We start from the raw sequence: 17,137 nt of genomic DNA on the forward strand, positions 1-17,137 counted from the left end.
CATTTTCAGCCACTCTATCGCATTCTTACTCATGCATTCTGTCTTCTCTTGCTCTCTCTCAGACCCCCTGAAGGCCAGAGTCTAGGCAGCTACACAGGGGATGGCGTGGGAAGATGGTCAGTTTGCTAAATGATCTGAACTAAGCTGTCGAGCCAGCCCGGGAGGGCTCACCTCAGTGTGGGCCGCTCCCGGGCAAGGCTGGCCCTGCTTATACCTCACCCAGGGCTAGCCTGCAGGCACAGACAGGAAGAGACGGACCATTGCAGTGTTTGTTTCTCAACCCTTCTTCCACCAGTCCCATTTGTTTGCACCACTAGGAATGTATTTTTGCTTTAATTTATAGTTTTCTAGAAGCAGGGCATAGTTTTGGTGGAGGTTTCCAGAAATCATCCCCCAAATGCAGTGCATTTCTCTCCTGAGGGAGGAGAGGCTTGCTCCCTCAGCCCCTCGAGATTCTTCCACCTAAAGGGGTAGAGGGTACATGGAGCCTGTGGTGGAACGGGGAGATTTTGAGCACATCCTATTCCCCCAGTGGGTCTCAGGTAGCGGTAGCCATGACTAGAATAGTTTCATTGTGCCCAAGCTAAAAAACAAACAAACAAACAAACAAAAAAAAAACTTAAGGAAAAAAGAGATGCGCATATTTTTAAGGGAAAGTAGAAAGCAGATGTTGTTGACCCCTGAACAGAAAATAGGATTGAAAAAGCAGCCAAGGAAACAGCTTGAAGCTTGTGATATAGTAGGCAGAACATTGATCTGGAAGTCTTTTATTGGCCAAGTCATATGACCTCTCTGGGCCTCAGTGTCCAGTTTGGAGATCATCAAGTCCAGTACCTCATTGTAGAGTTGGTCACTGCTGAGAGGCAGGGAGGTGGTTCTCCAGGCCATGTAGGGACTGTGGCTAACCAACTTGTCATCCCACAAGGTAGTCGCAGAGTCTGGTTTGGACCAAGTGCCAGAGACCTAATTACAAGTTAAGTACATTTTCTGTTATGAGTTTTCAGTGCACTAAATATTATGACTTGGAGTGATACATGCTAATAATTAAGAGAACTGACTGGAGGATCAGGCAGACCTGGATTTGAGTTCTAGTGTCACTGCCTATTGCTATGTGACCTTGGGCAAGTTACTTAACTTCTCTGAATCTTAGTTTCTTCACCTGGAATAATAATAGTAATAGTTACAACTGTATGTAACTATGTTGTATGTTGTAAGCACTGTGGCAAACACTTTTCATGCATTTAATTCACTGACTCTTCACAACAACTTCTAAGGTAGGTATTATAATTATCCAGATGGTACACTTGAAGAAACTGACGAAGAAAAAGCAAAATAATTTGTCAAGAGTTCTCACAAGGGTTAAGTAGCAGAGTCCTGCTTTGAACCCAGACCTATGTATCTAACCATTACACAAGATATCCTCTTTATCCTAATGCAGAAAACGACTGTTCTGATTTCAAAAGGATCATAGGAAAAACCTCCTTCAGAGCTATCGTCAGTTTGCAATTTTATGACTGGTGAATGTGGTCCCATGACCGTTTCCTGGCTGGGCTGAAATTCTGAGAATGGAGTCTCGTTATTTCCCGTTTTGCCAGCCACCTGCACGGGGCCCGCGATTTTTAGAAGGTATAACGCAGAAAGCAGTAAGACTTGGAATCATAAGCTTTAAGCACTTCTGTAAGCCAAATGCCAGCGAGCAAGTCACTTAAAATCGGAACCTTCCCTTGTCCGTACAATGGAGGAAATCGTACCTGCCTTGCAGGACTTTGTAACATACGTGTAAGATAACGTGGATGTGTGAAGCGTGCTTCGTTTGTTGCCACAATCTGCGAATCAGAGCAACCCTGGCGGCGAGAAGACGTCTTGCCACACTCCCCGGGAGGCTTCCGGGGCGAGGAAACCTCCGGAGCATAGAGAGTTCAGTTCCTAGCTGGGCCTCCCATTCGCCACTTCCGCCCGCTCGCCTAAAACCGCGCTTGCGCAGTGAGTCTCTTCCTCTCTGGGCTCGGGCCTAGTGTGCGGCGACATGGTGAGTGTTGGTGCCGCTGAGGCCTGGAGTTCTATCCGCCCGCATCTGACCTTTTCTTGGTTTCTTCGCTCTAGCTCGGCCTCTGCTTACCCGCCCTGCCCCGCGTCGTCCTTGGCTTCCGTGCCTTCGCCCGCCCGCTGGGACGCCGACCGGGGCGGAGGGGCGGGGGCGACTTGGTGGCGCCTGGCCTCTCCGGGCCGGGTTAACAGAGTGCCGTGGGAGCATCGGGCCCGCTCTGGGCCCTGGTTTTGCAGGGATGGAATGAGGGGGAGCTAGGTCACAGGCGGAGGCTGGGTGGTTGGAGGAAAGGGGTTTGGCGGGGGCAAGGTCTCCGTCCCGGGTCCTAATATGGTTGGTTTCTCTCTCAATTCCTAACAGGCTAAACGCACCAAGAAGGTCGGAATTGTCGGTAAATACGGGACCCGTTATGGTGCCTCCCTCAGGAAAATGGTGAAGAAGATTGAAATAAGCCAGCACGCCAAGTACACTTGCTCCTTTTGTGGCAAGGTAAGGCGTTCGGTGTATGGTGGGGGGAGGGAGGGGAAGGCTTTCTTCCGAAGTGAGCCCTCTCGTGAAGGAAGTTTGTAAACCGTGTGCCGATTCTGAGTTGCTGAGCAGTTAGATTTGCGCATGCTGACGTTTGCTGATCAGTTACGGGACGTTAGGGTATTGTTGATACCTGTGGATTTTGCAAAATGCTTTTTGAGAACCAAAGGGTAAAACTTGACACGGAGCCCCAGCCCACTCCAGACCTGCGTTGGGGGAAATGATTGTGTCCGTTTTGTCTATTGGGGTTCCGTAAAATTTTGTGGAGTGCGGAAGTACTGTTTTGGGAGGAGATGGAGGGGGTCTGTCACATCACTGGCCATAAGGCACCATGAGAAATGCAAATTTTGCATTAGAGGATTTAAGGGTATTAGAAACACACGTAATCTCATAACCGTGCATCAGCTTGGATTTCCTAATGTAAATCGGACACCTGGATGTGTGCGAGATAAAAGACTTTTCATTGGTTCACAGGGAAAATTGATTCTCTTTTACAGACCAAGATGAAAAGACGAGCTGTGGGGATCTGGCATTGTGGTTCCTGCATGAAAACGGTAGCGGGTGGTGCCTGGACCTACAAGTGAGTCCATTTCTTTGTGGCATTTGCAAGTGTGTGGGTCACGGCAGAATTCAGGTTTGAGGCCGAATGGGCTAGTTTTAACTCTCTAGGAGACTGAGAAAGTGAGCGTGCTTTTGTGTCTTCCACGACTCCTTGAGAGCTGTGGTTTATGTTCAGTTATTTAAGGTATAGAAACAAAACTACTGAAATAAAGTCTGACTTTAGAATTGTATAGGGTCCTAAGGGTCCTCACTGAGTGCTATGATACTGTAAGCCCATTAGCAAGACTGGGTGCATACTGAAGCTTGACTTGTAATGCAAGCTGTTTTTTTTTTTTTTTTTTTTAATTTATTTTCAACGTTTTTTTTATTTATTTTTGGGACAGAGAGAGACAGAGCATGAACGGGGGAGGGGCAGAGAGAGAGGGAGACACAGAATCGGAAACAGGCTCCAGGCTCCGAGCCATCAGCCCAGAGCCCGACGCGGGGCTCGAACTCACGGACCGCGAGATCGTGACCTGGCTGAAGTCGGACGCTTAACCGACTGCGCCACCCAGGCGCCCCATGCAAGCTGTTTTTATAAAAATTAGGTCACTTAGCTCGTCACTGTATCTGGAATCACGAGGCCTCCTGCACCACTACGCCTTTGCCGTCCTAAACAGAATTGGCTGGACCCTGACAAGTGCCCCGTGATACTGCTGAGATATATCTGTCTGTGCTGGTTATTGATTGAATGGATTCGAGTTAATCCATTTCTGGGAATTGAAGCCGCCGTCGAAGGCCTCTAATCTTGGAATGCATTGCCTTCCCTGAAGGCTGATGTGTTCTTCCTTTAACCAGTACGTAGACGCGAGATGTCAATACACTAGCCACCTACATATAAAATGATAAGACTGGTGTGGTTGAGGAACCGATTTTTTTTTTTAATGTTTATTTCTGAGAGAGAGAGAGAGAGAGAGATTCCGAAGCAGGCTTCAGGCTCAGCTGTCAGCTCAGAGCCCTATGGAGGGCTTGAACCCACAAACCGCGAGATCATGACCTGAGCCGAAGTCGGACGCTCAACTGACTGAGCCACCCAGGCGCCCCAAAGAATTGAAGTTTTAACTTTATGTTGATTTAAAACAATGGTGTGTGGGTGCATAGGTGGCTCAGTCAGTTAAGCTTCTGACTCTTGATCTCAGGGTTGTTGACTTCAAGCCCTGCGCTGGGCGTGGAGCTTACTTAAAAAATGAAAAGCAAAAATTGCAAAATTGCAGCAGTGTAAAATACTGAAAAGTGTTGAAATGATAGTTTTTATATATGTGTCTTGTGGGGATTTTATGAGGGCAAGAAGGAAAGTGGAGACTAGGGTGCTGTCTTGGTTGTGATGATAAAGTTCCTGTGCCCACCGTATGTGATGGTTATGGGTTTTCCAGATAAAGTTCCTGAATCTTTAGGTGTAACTTTTGTAGTCATTTTAATAGCTGCCTTTCCAAAATATACTTTATTCTATTCTACCTATTTCGACATTGTTTTCTTGATATTTCTAATGTATTATACCATCTTAACAGTTTATTAGTTTCTTCTGGCATTCTGTCCATTCCCTTTTACTGAGTTTAGGTCAGCCTCTTGCAACCATTCATTCCTCCCTGTTCCTTTTTTGTGCTGCTTGATAAATGAGATGCATGAAATTAAATTGCCTGTCTAATCCTGCAAGAGCCTGAAGACAAGACTCATTGTTCAAGGATGCCATCGTCGTTAAGATTGAACTGTTAAAAGGCAGGATTTACTCATATGCCATTTCACATGTTAGTGTAGCTGTATTGGAACCAACTTCTGTTTTTCTTTCCAGCACCACTTCTGCTGTCACAGTAAAGTCGGCCATCAGAAGACTGAAGGAGTTGAAAGACCAGTAGAAGCTTCACCATTTGAAACATTGCTAGCCTATAATAAATGGGTTAATTTATATAACAAAATTACTTTGGTGTATTGTTAAATTTATTAATTAGATGTTCCAATTAGTGTTGCATTAATTTTGCTTTCTCAGAAGACTTGGAAATTAAAAATCCTAATTTTCTTGGAAAAGGGTGCTGAGGTGGGTTATCATCATAGCGCATTTTTCTGTAGTCAGATGACATGTGACAAAAATATGAGCCTTAGAGATTAGGTATGCATCTTCGCTTTCTATGCGTGTATCCTTGCCAGTTCAACTTCTTTGAGGTACATTAGTTCAAGTTGTGCAGACTTTTGTGTTTAGATCAGTTCTTTGTTTTGTTTTGTTTTGTTTTGTTTTGTTTCTAAAGATAGGATGGTATGTATTGCCTCCTGACTTCTGGGTGTTTTGTCTTACCACACATTGTATCAGCATCTGCAGAAAATAACACGGAACAATTTTAAAGCAAATTTTGCAAAATTCCACACCATTCTCCATTTTTCAGTTTGCGTAGAGGATTGACAGGATTGAAGCACTCAAGCTGATCCAGATGGTCTGTCTCACTAATAAACAATGAAGTTCCATAGAGGAATTCAAGAGTTGTGAATAGGTCATGGTTATGATGTAACCTTTTTTCCCCTTTACTCGAGAATTATGTAGTTCTCTGCCAGTTTTGCCAGTTTGCCTTTTCTCAGCCCTGTCTAAGCTGCCATGTGTGGTAAGGATTCCTTTGCCTCCTAACAGGTATGTCTGTGTACACTTCAAAGACAGTGATTCTTTGGGAACCCAAATCTGATGTGATAAAAATACGGATTCCCTCTGTCCTTGGACAGAGTACAAATCTTTGTGGATCTTCATGGACTGCCCTTAACTCTCTTTGGCGCATTACTAAATATCTTAAGTTCTCTGTAACACCTGTGCACAGATTTTTTTCCCTCCACTTCAGCATTGGCTCTGGCACGAATGTTACCTCAGGGCAATAATGCACTTGTGTCAAGCCCCTGTTAGACCCATAGCGCTAACTATAGGTTTGTGTTACTGTTGCCCCCAACAGTTTTGTTCAGTATTGTATCCCCGGTACCTAGTATAATTTCTTGCACGTAGCAGGCTTAAGTATTTGATGAGTAAATGTGTGGCTCTCATTTTTGTGACAATGGTGCCTATAACTGAGGTGATTTTGTATTCTGAAACGGAGTACTCTGGGCCAGTACAGATAGGACCAAGATTGATAAATCAGGATTTTTAGACCTCCTGGAAACGTTTGGCACAGGTCTTCAGAATCCCCTGATTTTGCATCGTAGGGAGTTGAACAAACGTGAGGTGCCTGGGGTTAATAGGCACCATACTCAGCCAAACTGCTCGGGTAGTTATGTGATCTAGGTTACTTAACCTGTGCTTCAGTTTCCTGAACAACAACTGGTAGCAGAATGGAGTAGGTGATGGGAGCTAGGGCTGCTGATTCAGGATCTCATTTGAAGACTTTCTGTGTTGTTACTTTGGGAATTTGGATGTGATTCTGGACGTAATAGAGAACCATTAGAATTTTGTAAGCAGTGAGGTAATGTTTAACATTTGTCAGGCTTGAGTAGTCTTAGGTACTGTGTATCATTTAATCCCACGACAACTTTAGGAAAAGTAGGTAATATCCCCATTTACACATGAGAAAGTTACGTAACTTGTAAATGGTGGAGCTGGGATTTGAACACTCGCTTTGCTGGCTACAGAGTTGATAATCCTGGAACTTTTTTATTACTTTTAACATGGTTTTTATGATAGTTGAAGAGTAGATTGGGGACATAGAGGCCAGTTAGGAGGCTGTTGAAATAGTATATATTTTGTGGATAAGGAAATAGTTTGATAAGGTTACAGTAGGTGGCGGAGGTAGGGCTGAAAATTAGGTTTCTGACTTCTTAGTCCATGTTTTTCCCACTTGATTACACTGGCTTATGAGCTCAAAAGTATGTTTCTTCTTAATCTGCCTCTTCATAGATTAAAGATCTCCACCTTCATTTTACTCTTAACAGAGCATCTCTACCCCCTGGCTCTCTTTCAGAACTTTTGATCTATGGGTTTGTACCTCACATTATTGCATTGATTCACGCCACGAAATGACACCTCTGTGTACAAGTGCACGATGTCCGCGAACATACAGCGATGCTCCATGTTCCCATCTAGCAGCTTGCTGAAACTTACAACCAGCCTGACACTGCATCTGATGTATACTCCAAGTAAACCGGTAAATGATTACCGTGAGCAGGGGCAGGACTGGATGCTTCCAGAGCTTTACTTCTTTTATCAGCAATCCTGATTTTATATATGATGAGGCCCATCACCCCCATACCTAACTACGTCTCCTGGTGAATTTGGGTATAGTAGGACGTCTTGAGTGACCCAAACATTTTTCATAAGGCTTTGAAACATCTCAGCGCAGGACCCCCAGTCCGGGCTGCCCCAATTTGCACAGTGACTCCCAGAACTGATTTCAAGTCGTTAGCCTGCATCAGGATGTAAAGGTGAATAAGGCAGGTGTTCCTCACTAAACTTACAGGCTAACTCGTATCGTAAATATTTTTGTGTGCTGTGATAAATGCACAGGTAGCCAGAAAGCCAAAATAGCACATCTAATTGAAAGTTTTGTTTTGGGCTTACAGATGAGGGATGGGAACTACTTAAGAATAGGCCTAGAGACCAAATCCTGGAGCTGAGATCTGGGGCTGAGAACAGATTTTAGGAGGGCCCAGCTACGATTGGGAATAACATCAGCAGCAGTTTTGAAATGTAGAAACCAGAACCTAGCTGTCCATACAAAGTTAGAAGTTTTTCTGTATTTACAGTCTTATGAAAACCAAAAGCCATTTTGTAGTTGATAGCACTTAGGGCCAAAACTGAAAACAGGGCAGGGAAACTGATTTATGTGTTCTGGGATGTATCAGTCAAAACAAGTTGGGTCAAATGCATGTGCCATGGTCAACCCTGTAGGTCAGAGAGCCCTGAGAGCAGTGTCAGGACAGGGGGTAGTACACCTGACACGGGGAAGACCCACAGATATTCTTGTGGTTCAGCAATGCAGAAGCTGGGAGGGAGGGGGGGCGGTGGTTAGTTAGAGGGTGGAGACCATTAAATCAGCGTGTATTAACCATTCCCTGAAATAGGGAAGAGACCGGATTGCCAGTGACCCTGCTCACTAGCAGGGGTGAAACAACGTGCCTCATTACACTTAAAACTTATTGGTGTGGAAAACCAAGAGTTTCAAAGTTACGTGTAGTGAGTACATGTCTGTGTGCATATGTGTATGGCAATTCCAGTCAAAGTGAATTTTTCTAAAGAGCTCTACAAAATGTTTCTAAATTTTATTTGGAAACAACTAGAAAGGATAAAAAGAAGAAAGTCCATATAGCTTAGTGGTTAAGAACATGGACTAGGGTCAGAAGTAGTTTATATTTCTTATTAGGTAGTGACCTTGGGCAAGTTTACCCCTTTTTTGAACTTGTTTCCTCATCTGTAAAATCGACCTAATGGCATTTCCTTCAAACAACAAATGAGGTAATTTTGGTTCCAGATACTGTCCATGTTAAGGTCCAGGAACCCAGGGTAGGTGGGGCCCCAGATCTTGGAGAGGAGTCCTTGGGACACTGGTGCTATTTGAGTGAGGGTGTCAGGGCAGAGGCCAGAGGGAAACTGCCTGTGTTAGAAGAGTTAAGATGTGAGGTTCAGGCTGAGGAATCTCTTCTTTTTTTTAAAAAAAAATTTTAGTTTATTTATTTTTGAGAGAGAAAGAGAGCACGAGCAGGGGAGGAACAGAGAGAGGGAGACACAGAATCGGAAGCAGGCTCCAGGCTCTGAGCTGTCAGCACAGAGCCCGATGCGGGGCTCGAACCCACAAACTGAGATCATAACCTGAGCTGAAGTCGGACGCTCAACCAACTGAGCCACCCAGGCGCCCTGAGGAATCTCTTCTAATGTACAGTTTTGGTTCAGGAGGAAAGAGGGGACTAAAACAACACCTTTGAAAATAGGAAGCCAGTGTCACACTGTGCGTGCACGTATGCCCCCATGATGTGTACATGGCCACGTGACATGCCAGTAATATGGAGCACTCTTATGGTTAAATTTTTGGAGGCTCTTGTGATATTCTCTGTAGGGGGAGGGTTTATTTTGCTCTTTTGTCTTCAATCCACATATGGTGTCCCTGTGAACTTGTCATGGTTTAAGTTGTAGCACATTTGTGATAAGTTTCCAGCAATATCTTTCCAGGTGCTTTCCATGGGTAGTTTAGTCTAATTGTAGATGACTTAGTCACTTGTCAGCTTACTCCAGCCTGTGGGGAAAACAAGTTCAGGAGTGACTGCATTTGCATAAGAACCATAAAAGGATTGCCCCAACCACTGTGGGAAAAGGGATGGACAACCGATAGAGTAAATGGAACCAGTCAACTCTCTTCAGAGAGTTTGAGTCAAATGATACAGGAGCTGAGTTAACACTAAGGCAAAGCACTAAGCTTCTAGAAAAGTTCATGGGCTCCCTGCTGTCAGGATCACGGGGCTGCCCCAATTCCCACTTGTTTCAGCTAGAGTTCTTTAGATGTGTGCATCCAGACTGACTCAGGCTAATGGAAGTAGAAGAGAGATTACTGGAGGATAGTAGAGTGCGTCAGGATAGAAGAAAAAGGCCCAAGTTTGTAAGGGAAAGAAACCAGGGCATCTTTTCTTCAGTTATCAATGGGAGATGCTGAGAAGTCATCCCTTTAAGGAGTCCCCTGTGGGAGGATCAGATCTGTGTTTTGTCTTTTTGACAGTATTTAGGAGTGAAAAACCTGAAGAAAGCATCTAATTGGCCTAATTGGGGTTATATTTCCATCCCCTAGCACCTTAGTAGACAGTCTCACCAAGACCACACAACAGCAAAACTCCAAAAGGGAATCAGATTGGCTATAATTTTAGGAGGGAAGGTGTCTTTAACATCAAACTTCAATTGTCATTTGAATTGTGTTCCTCCTAAACCATCTAATTTGAAAGTAACATTGGAATTCTGTCTTTCAAACCACCTTGCAAATCACAACTCCTGGAAGAGCACTACAACATTGGCCACGGTCAGAGAAGGAGCTTTTGGAGGTCCGATGATAGATCATGTCTTGGATTGAGTGGTCAGTGGGTAATGGAATGATGACTCCATTCTGTGGTTTTTACCCCCTTCTCAGGATGTAGTATGGGACTAGATAGACTTAGTAGACGGTGAAGTCTTTTCAACTGTCCCTTGGCCAGTGGAGGAAGGGCTATTAGGTTTGGAAATTGTCAAATGCTATAAACCTTTAGAAATTTTGCTTTCTCCCTGCCCCCAACACATAACACCAAGATAGTAAAATAAAGAATCCCCAGGGAATCACAGATTAATGTTACCACCAAACAACTGAAATTGTCACAAGCAATGGTCTCATTATCATAACCAATTTCAGTTATGATTCTGAATGCAGTTCTATATTGGAGAAAATCAACATGTCTGGCCCTGACATACTGCTGTTAACCTAGCTGATGTTTTCTCATCATGCCTATCAGCAATGTAATCAAAATTAGTTTGCCGTCATGTTACATGGATGGCAGTATACTTTTATTGTTTTACTTCAGAGTTATCAAGTCACATGTTCTCTGTCCTAATCCTGCAGAATCTTGATCATGTTGATCCATTACACTAATGACACAATAATTGGACTGAGAGGTCAGGATGTACTGTGATCCTTATATGGCTTAGAAGACATGTATATAGTGATGTAGGTCATCTTTGGAATAGTTTCTGAAGTGATAGACAAATTGTTTCTGAAGTGATAGACAAATTTCTTCGCCTTAGACATCCCCAACTGAGAGGGGCATATGTTGGATCTCTTTGGATTTCAGAGGCAAAACACGTTTAGATGTGCTTCTCTGTCCCGTTTGTGGAGCATCCTGTAAGGCTATCGGTTTTGAGAGAGAGTGGAGAAAGAAAGGACTTTGGGGCAGGTCCACGTCACTTTGTTACTTAGTCTATGACCTATCAAATTCGAATAGACTGGAAGTATCCGTGGAAGAGATGTTTTATGATGCTCCAAAAGAAGAATCATAGTACACTGGAGGTTTGGGATTAGTGACTTCTGTTAACATCTATTATCCATTTGAAACACCAAATCAGGTGTTTCACAATGACCTGTTTTGACATTTCTGGAGCTGAAATCATATTCTCTTCCAAATTTGTTCCCTATCCTGTGTCCTCTATTATTCTTCCCTCTTATGTTATATATTAAGACATATTATTTTTGTTTCCCAAAATCTCATTTTTTAAGGAACTTACCTCCTCCATTCTGTTGGTTATAGCAGGGTTACCAATAGCAGGATCCTTTCCCTTGGCCACAGAAGGATGTCACATGATACAAACTGGTACAACTGACCAAATTATTTCTGGGAATTTCTAAATTGTGCAGTGTCACACACACAGATGGCTAGTTGGAATTGAGTCTTTTAGTGGAAGTAAGGCCATGAATTGCTGCCTCTAAGATTTCCTGAAGTTGCCCCAGTTCTTGCCTTGGTAGTAGCTCTTCCTTTAATTTGGTAAGATCCCACTGTGGAGTAGGACTCCAGTGGTTACACCCTGAGAGAAGTGAACAAGAAATAAGCCCTTACAGGGATTGAAGATGACTTCCAAGTCACATAATGGTTGGATTTAGTTAATTTAGAATTACTAGTGCCTTATCTGCCTACAAGAAGCAAATGTAGATCCTCGCTGGGAGAAGAAAAGATACCCTAAACTTCAAGGTATCTCTACACTTTTTTATATATGAAGTCTGGCACCCAAGTAGAAGTAACCAAGTATACACGGAGACAAGAGAGTTTAATTTAAAAAAACCAAGAGAGGAACTTGGCTGACTCATTTGGGAGAGCATGCAGCTGTTGATTGTGGGGTCTTGAGTTTGAGCCCCATGTTGGGTGTAGAGATTACTAAAAAAATAAAAAACAAATAAGAAAACAAAAAGCCAAGAGAAACAATAGACAACTGAGAAAGACCCACAGGGTATCCAAATAATAGAGTTGTTAGACACTGATTTAAAAATAACTGCTTAATATAGACAAGGAAATAAAAGGCAAGACTAAGAATTTCATTACAAAAAAAAGGACTATTCTTGGGGTGCCTGGGTGGCTCAGTTGGTTCAGTGTCTGATTCTTTTTTTTTTTTTTTTTTTTAAATTTTTTTTTTTCAACGTTTATTTATTTTGGGGACAGAGAGAGACAGAGCATGAACGGGGGAGGGGCAGAGAGAGAGGGAGACACAGAATCAGAAACAGGCTCCAGGCTCTGAGCCATCAGCCCAGAGCCCGATGCGGGGCCCAAACTCACGGACCGCGAGATCGTGACCTGGCTGAAGTCGGACGCTTAACCGACTGTGCCACCCAGGCGCCCCTCAGTGTCTGATTCTTGATTTCAGCTCAGGTCATGATCTCATGGTTTGTGAGTTCGAATCCCACATCAGGTTTGTGCTGGCAGCGTGGAGCCTGCTTGGGATTCTCTCTCTCTCTGCCCCTCCTCTGCTCATGCTCTCTCTCCAAAATGAATAAATAAACAAGTCTATTCTTTTTTTTTTTTTTTTAATTTTTTTTCAACGTTTTTTATTTATTTTTGGGACAGAGAGAGACAGAGAATGAACGGGGGAGGGGCAGAGAGAGAGGGAGACACAGAATCGGAAACAGGCTCCAGGCTCTGAGCCATCAGCCCAGAGCCCGACGCGGGGCTCGAACTCACGGACCGCGAGATCGTGACCTGGCTGAAGTCGGACGCTTTAACCGACTGCGCCACCCAGGCGCCCCAACAAGTCTATTCTTATACTGAAAGATTTAATAACTAAAATTAGAACTCCACGGATGGACTTAACGGCGAATGAGATGCAGATTAAGAGATAATCAGTGACTAGAAGATAAATCAAAAGAAAATATCCAGAAAGGAGCACAAAAAAAAACAAAGGAAAGGAACAAATAAGTGTAGGAGACAAAGGAGATACAACAAAGAGTTCTAATACATGTGTAATTGGAGGCCAGAAGGAGAAAAAGAGGAGGGGTGATAATGGCTAAGAATTTTCCAAAACCAATTACAAAAATAGAAAGCTGCAGATTTAAGGATCCCTGTAAGCTTTTATGCAAAATAAATACAAAAAAAAAATCACACCTAAGAATATCACAGTATTATAAATATCAAAGACAAAAGGAACATCTTAAAAGAAGCTAGGAGAGAAAAAGCACTAAGGCAGTAGACTTTTTTAAAAGAAATCTCTACACCCAACGTGGGGCTCAAATCCACAACCTCAAGATCAAGAGTTGCATGTTCCACTAGCTGAGCCAACCAGGTGCTTCTAAGGCAGGTGATTAGCTGAGCCAACCAGGTGCTTCTAAGGCAGGTGATTTCTTAACAATAGACTCTACAAGATAATAGATATATATCTATAAAGTTTGTCAAATTCTGTATCCAGTCACCATATCCTTAAAATATGAAGGCAAAGTACAATTTCAAACAAACCACCGAGAGCTTTTATTACTGCAAAGCCACCGATTGGACAGAGAGTAACTAATTTGAGGAGACTTGAAGATGGAGGAAAGACTGAAAGTCAACAAAAAGGAAAACTAAGTAAATACAAGTGACTGTAGGCTATACATAATAATAATTTGGGGGGTAATATTAAAATGTATTAAAGCAACAGCATATATTATAGGTCAAGAAAGAGGGTAAATAGTGTTAAAATGTTATAAGGCTCTTGCATTGTTCAGGAAGAGGTCAAACTACAAATCAAATACATGTTGTAATCTCTAGTAATCATTAAAAGAATAGAAAATAATGTATAATAGTACAGTGGAAATAGAATTAACAAGCACTCAGAGGGGATAAGAAAGAACAAGTAGGACAAATGGTACATGGTAAGGTGGTAGATTAACTCTCTCTCTCTGTCTCCATATATATATATATATATATATATATATATATATATGCACACAAACAGACTAAATGCTTCAATCAAAAGATAGTCCAGTTAGGTTACATACACAAAGTATCAAGGTTAAGGAAAGACAGACCTAAAGAATAGGGAATTATAAATGATATAAGGATCCAGATACACAAAAACTAAAGATACAGAAGGGTTTAAAGTAAAAGAATGAAAAGAGATATAAGCTGCAAATACTAATCCATGAAATAAAAGCTACATTAATATTTGACAAAGTGGATTTTAATGCAGGAAAGGATTTCTAGAGACAAAGAGGGACCTGTATACAGTAGGGGGATACTTCCCAAGAACTGCCCGCCCCCCCCACAGTAGGTGCCTGAAACTGGATAATGCTGAATCCTATATAAACTGTTTTTTCCTAAACATATGTACCTGTGATTCAGTTTAATTGACAAATTAAGCACAATAAGAGGTTAAAAACAATGTAATAAAGTAGAACAATTATGACAATATACCCTAATAAAAATCGTGTGAATTTGGTCACTGTACTCACTCTTCTTGTGATGATGTGAGATGATAAACTGTCTACCCGATGAGATGAAGTGAGGTGAGGACGTAGACATTGTGACCTAGCGTTAGCCTACTACTGATCTTCTGACCATACACCTGGAGAAGGATCATCTGCTTCCAGACCACAGTTGACTGTGGGTAACAAACTGGGAATCTGGACTTCAGACAAGGGGAGACTACGGTATCCTAAAACATACAGAAAAAAAATGTGCACATTTTTTCCAACATTTCTGGGCCATTGAGGAAGGTATAAAACACTACATACGTAGGTGATATAGGTGACGATGCTCTGAACTTCTTGAGGAACAGATTGAAGAATTACTTGAAGAACTTAGGGAAACACCAACTAGAGAAAATTAAGGAGAACTGATAAAGTCTACAAAGTCAATGCCAGTTGACCAAGAAGATCCAGCAAGTTGGAATCAATATAAGCTAGAAAACACAGGAATTAGTTATTTTCTAAATAATAGATATTTCTATGAAGTGAAAACTTAAAATAACAAATGTTTCAGAGCTCAAGACATAATAGATGCTAATTATTAAGAAAAAAAATCTTTCAATCTGAACTAGAGCCACCCTCATGTCTATGTTTTGTTCTCTGTTACTAAAGCCTGCCACTCCATTTGTTTTCTGCTTTGGCATTAAACATGGAAGTATCCCTAAAAATGTCAACAAGGGGAAAACAATAATCACTTGGCACGTAAATCACTCTATTCACTGTTTTGTGTATTGACCAGAAAACAATCTTTGTAAGGTGTCACATACAGTCACTAGTTCTTTAGATATTTTTGAAGGTTTATATAATGTACTTTGGCATTAGAACCCAATGGATTTACATATATTCTTTGGGAATCTAACCTGTAAATCAGAACAGTACTCATCTACAGATGATATTTATTCCTTCCACAAAGCAGAGAAATTGGTCAGCATGTATTGGCTGCAGAACATCATACGTAACGCTAGGGGGTGATACAGCGTATTAGAAGAAAGTAACATACATGGACAAGTAAGGTTTGGGAGATTCATCTTGAGGGCATATATAAAATAGTGAAGAGCTTGTGCAAAATTACAGTTAAGTAAGTACCAAGTTATTTTTAAATTTCCAGAATGGCATGATGTGACCAAGCCAAAAGTAAAAAATTAAAAAAAAAAAATGAGAGAGACCAAAAGGAGTTGTTAATGAAAGGTCTTTTGAGACAAACAACCCACTAATATAATATATAATTAAGATGGACTTGGGTATATTTTCTAGGATCTTCTAGTTTGAAGGGAAAATATTAGCATTTCCATTTTGCTAATAATATTAAAAATAGTTTTTACCAGTTGTAAAAACAAAACTTCATTGATAATGCATCGTCAAAATACATTGAATTGAATTGAATTGAATTGAATTGAATAAGATTTTATTTATCAAGCACTTCTCAATCTGGGGTGTGCAGGGCCCTAACCACAGTTTCAGAGTCAAGAATTTTTTTTTTCCTTTAAAAAGGTCAGTAAAGGAGGAAAGTATTAAATACACTGTCATAAAACACTGGGCTTTGTAATTGAGTAACTAGAGCACTGAGGACATGAACCAATGGGGGAAGCTAAGTGAGAGCGCGGCCCCCCAAAAAGTGGGTCAAAAGGTTACACTGATGCAGGGAGACACCCTGATGGTGCCACCACTGGGCAGAGCCAATGGGATGCTCAGTAGAAGTATGACTTGGACAGGAGCCAGTGGGAGAGAGACTTCCCTCTGGAGAGGGAGCTGTGTGTGTGTGTGTGTGCGTGCATATGTGCATGTGTGCATGTGCACACACTGAATGGTGTGATTTGCTAAGATGCAAAGGCTGGTATTATACAGATGACATGAGGGTCTTCTCTTTCCTGATGTTCCTGTTTTCTAAGCCTTTTAAATCTTTCCCTCCCAAGCATCTGTTTTTTAACTCATCAACTCAAGGCTGTTCTCATAAATTTCCCTGCTTTAGTTTCTAAGTCATGATTAACAGTGGGAAGGTTTTCTTAGGAATACGTAAGCATGCACCTTGCTGTGAGCCTGGCTGTGTTCTAAGGGGCTTGACCTGTATAGACACAGTCAGTCCTCACCACAGCCCTGCACTGTGCAGCTGTGGGACCATATTTTATGAGGCTCTTCATGACTTGACTCCTGATTACCTTTCCAACCTTGTCTGTGGTGACGTCCTGTTTCCTCTGTAAGCTCCAGCCATGCTGAGTTTCTTCCAGTTACTTGAAGACACCATGCTTTAAGATCATAGCGAGTGTTGACCGTGTTCTTTCTATTGCCAATTCTCCTTTCCTCCCGCATTGTTTCCCCTTCTTCTCACACCAAACTCATGGGGTTAGAATGATTGTTTCCCCTTCTTACAGATGAGGAAAAAGAAGCTTAGAGAACTTGAGTGTTGTGTCTAAGGTCACACACGTCAGAGAGGGGACACTAATGGGGAAGAAGGATGAGCTTTGGACCCAGAAGTTATGTTATCCAACTTCTCTCTGTCATTTACTGGCTTAAACTTCAGAGAATGTTTATTCTTTCTTTCTTTCTTTCTTTCTTTCTTTCTTTCTTTCTTTCTTTC

At 42.1% G+C, this 17,137-nt stretch overlaps 1 protein-coding gene and 1 pseudogene across 1 annotated transcript; one reads left to right on the plus strand and one right to left on the minus strand.

Moving 5' to 3' along the window:
• The first annotated feature begins 1,910 nt into the window (after nt 1-1,910).
• On the plus strand, nt 1,911-5,088 carry RPL37A (ribosomal protein L37a). Its single transcript, XM_040476195.1, has 4 exons — nt 1,911-2,029; nt 2,408-2,536; nt 3,073-3,155; nt 4,965-5,088. The coding sequence occupies exons 1-4, from the start codon at nt 2,027-2,029 to the stop codon at nt 5,026-5,028; spliced, it is 279 nt and encodes a 92-aa protein (XP_040332129.1). The 5' UTR covers nt 1,911-2,026; the 3' UTR covers nt 5,029-5,088.
• Nucleotides 5,089-7,234: 2,146 nt separating this feature from the next.
• Nucleotides 7,235-7,466, minus strand: LOC121030368 (ATP synthase subunit ATP5MPL, mitochondrial-like; annotated as a pseudogene).
• Nucleotides 7,467-17,137: the final 9,671 nt, after the last annotated feature.

This window comes from Herpailurus yagouaroundi, unplaced genomic scaffold (assembly GCF_014898765.1).
Source record: "Herpailurus yagouaroundi ecotype Mexico unplaced genomic scaffold, PumYag 140, whole genome shotgun sequence".
NCBI classification, from domain to species: Eukaryota; Metazoa; Chordata; class Mammalia; order Carnivora; family Felidae; genus Herpailurus; species Herpailurus yagouaroundi.

What these genes read in the sequence shown, in the direction of transcription:
- RPL37A (XM_040476195.1), top strand. An exon ending in CTTGCTCCTTTTGTGGCAAG is followed by an intron (nt 2,537 to 3,072) that starts GTAAGGCGTTCG and finishes TCTCTTTTACAG; the next exon opens with ACCAAGATGAAAAGACGAGC. An exon ending in GGTGGTGCCTGGACCTACAA is followed by an intron (nt 3,156 to 4,964) that starts GTGAGTCCATTT and finishes TTTTCTTTCCAG; the next exon opens with CACCACTTCTGCTGTCACAG.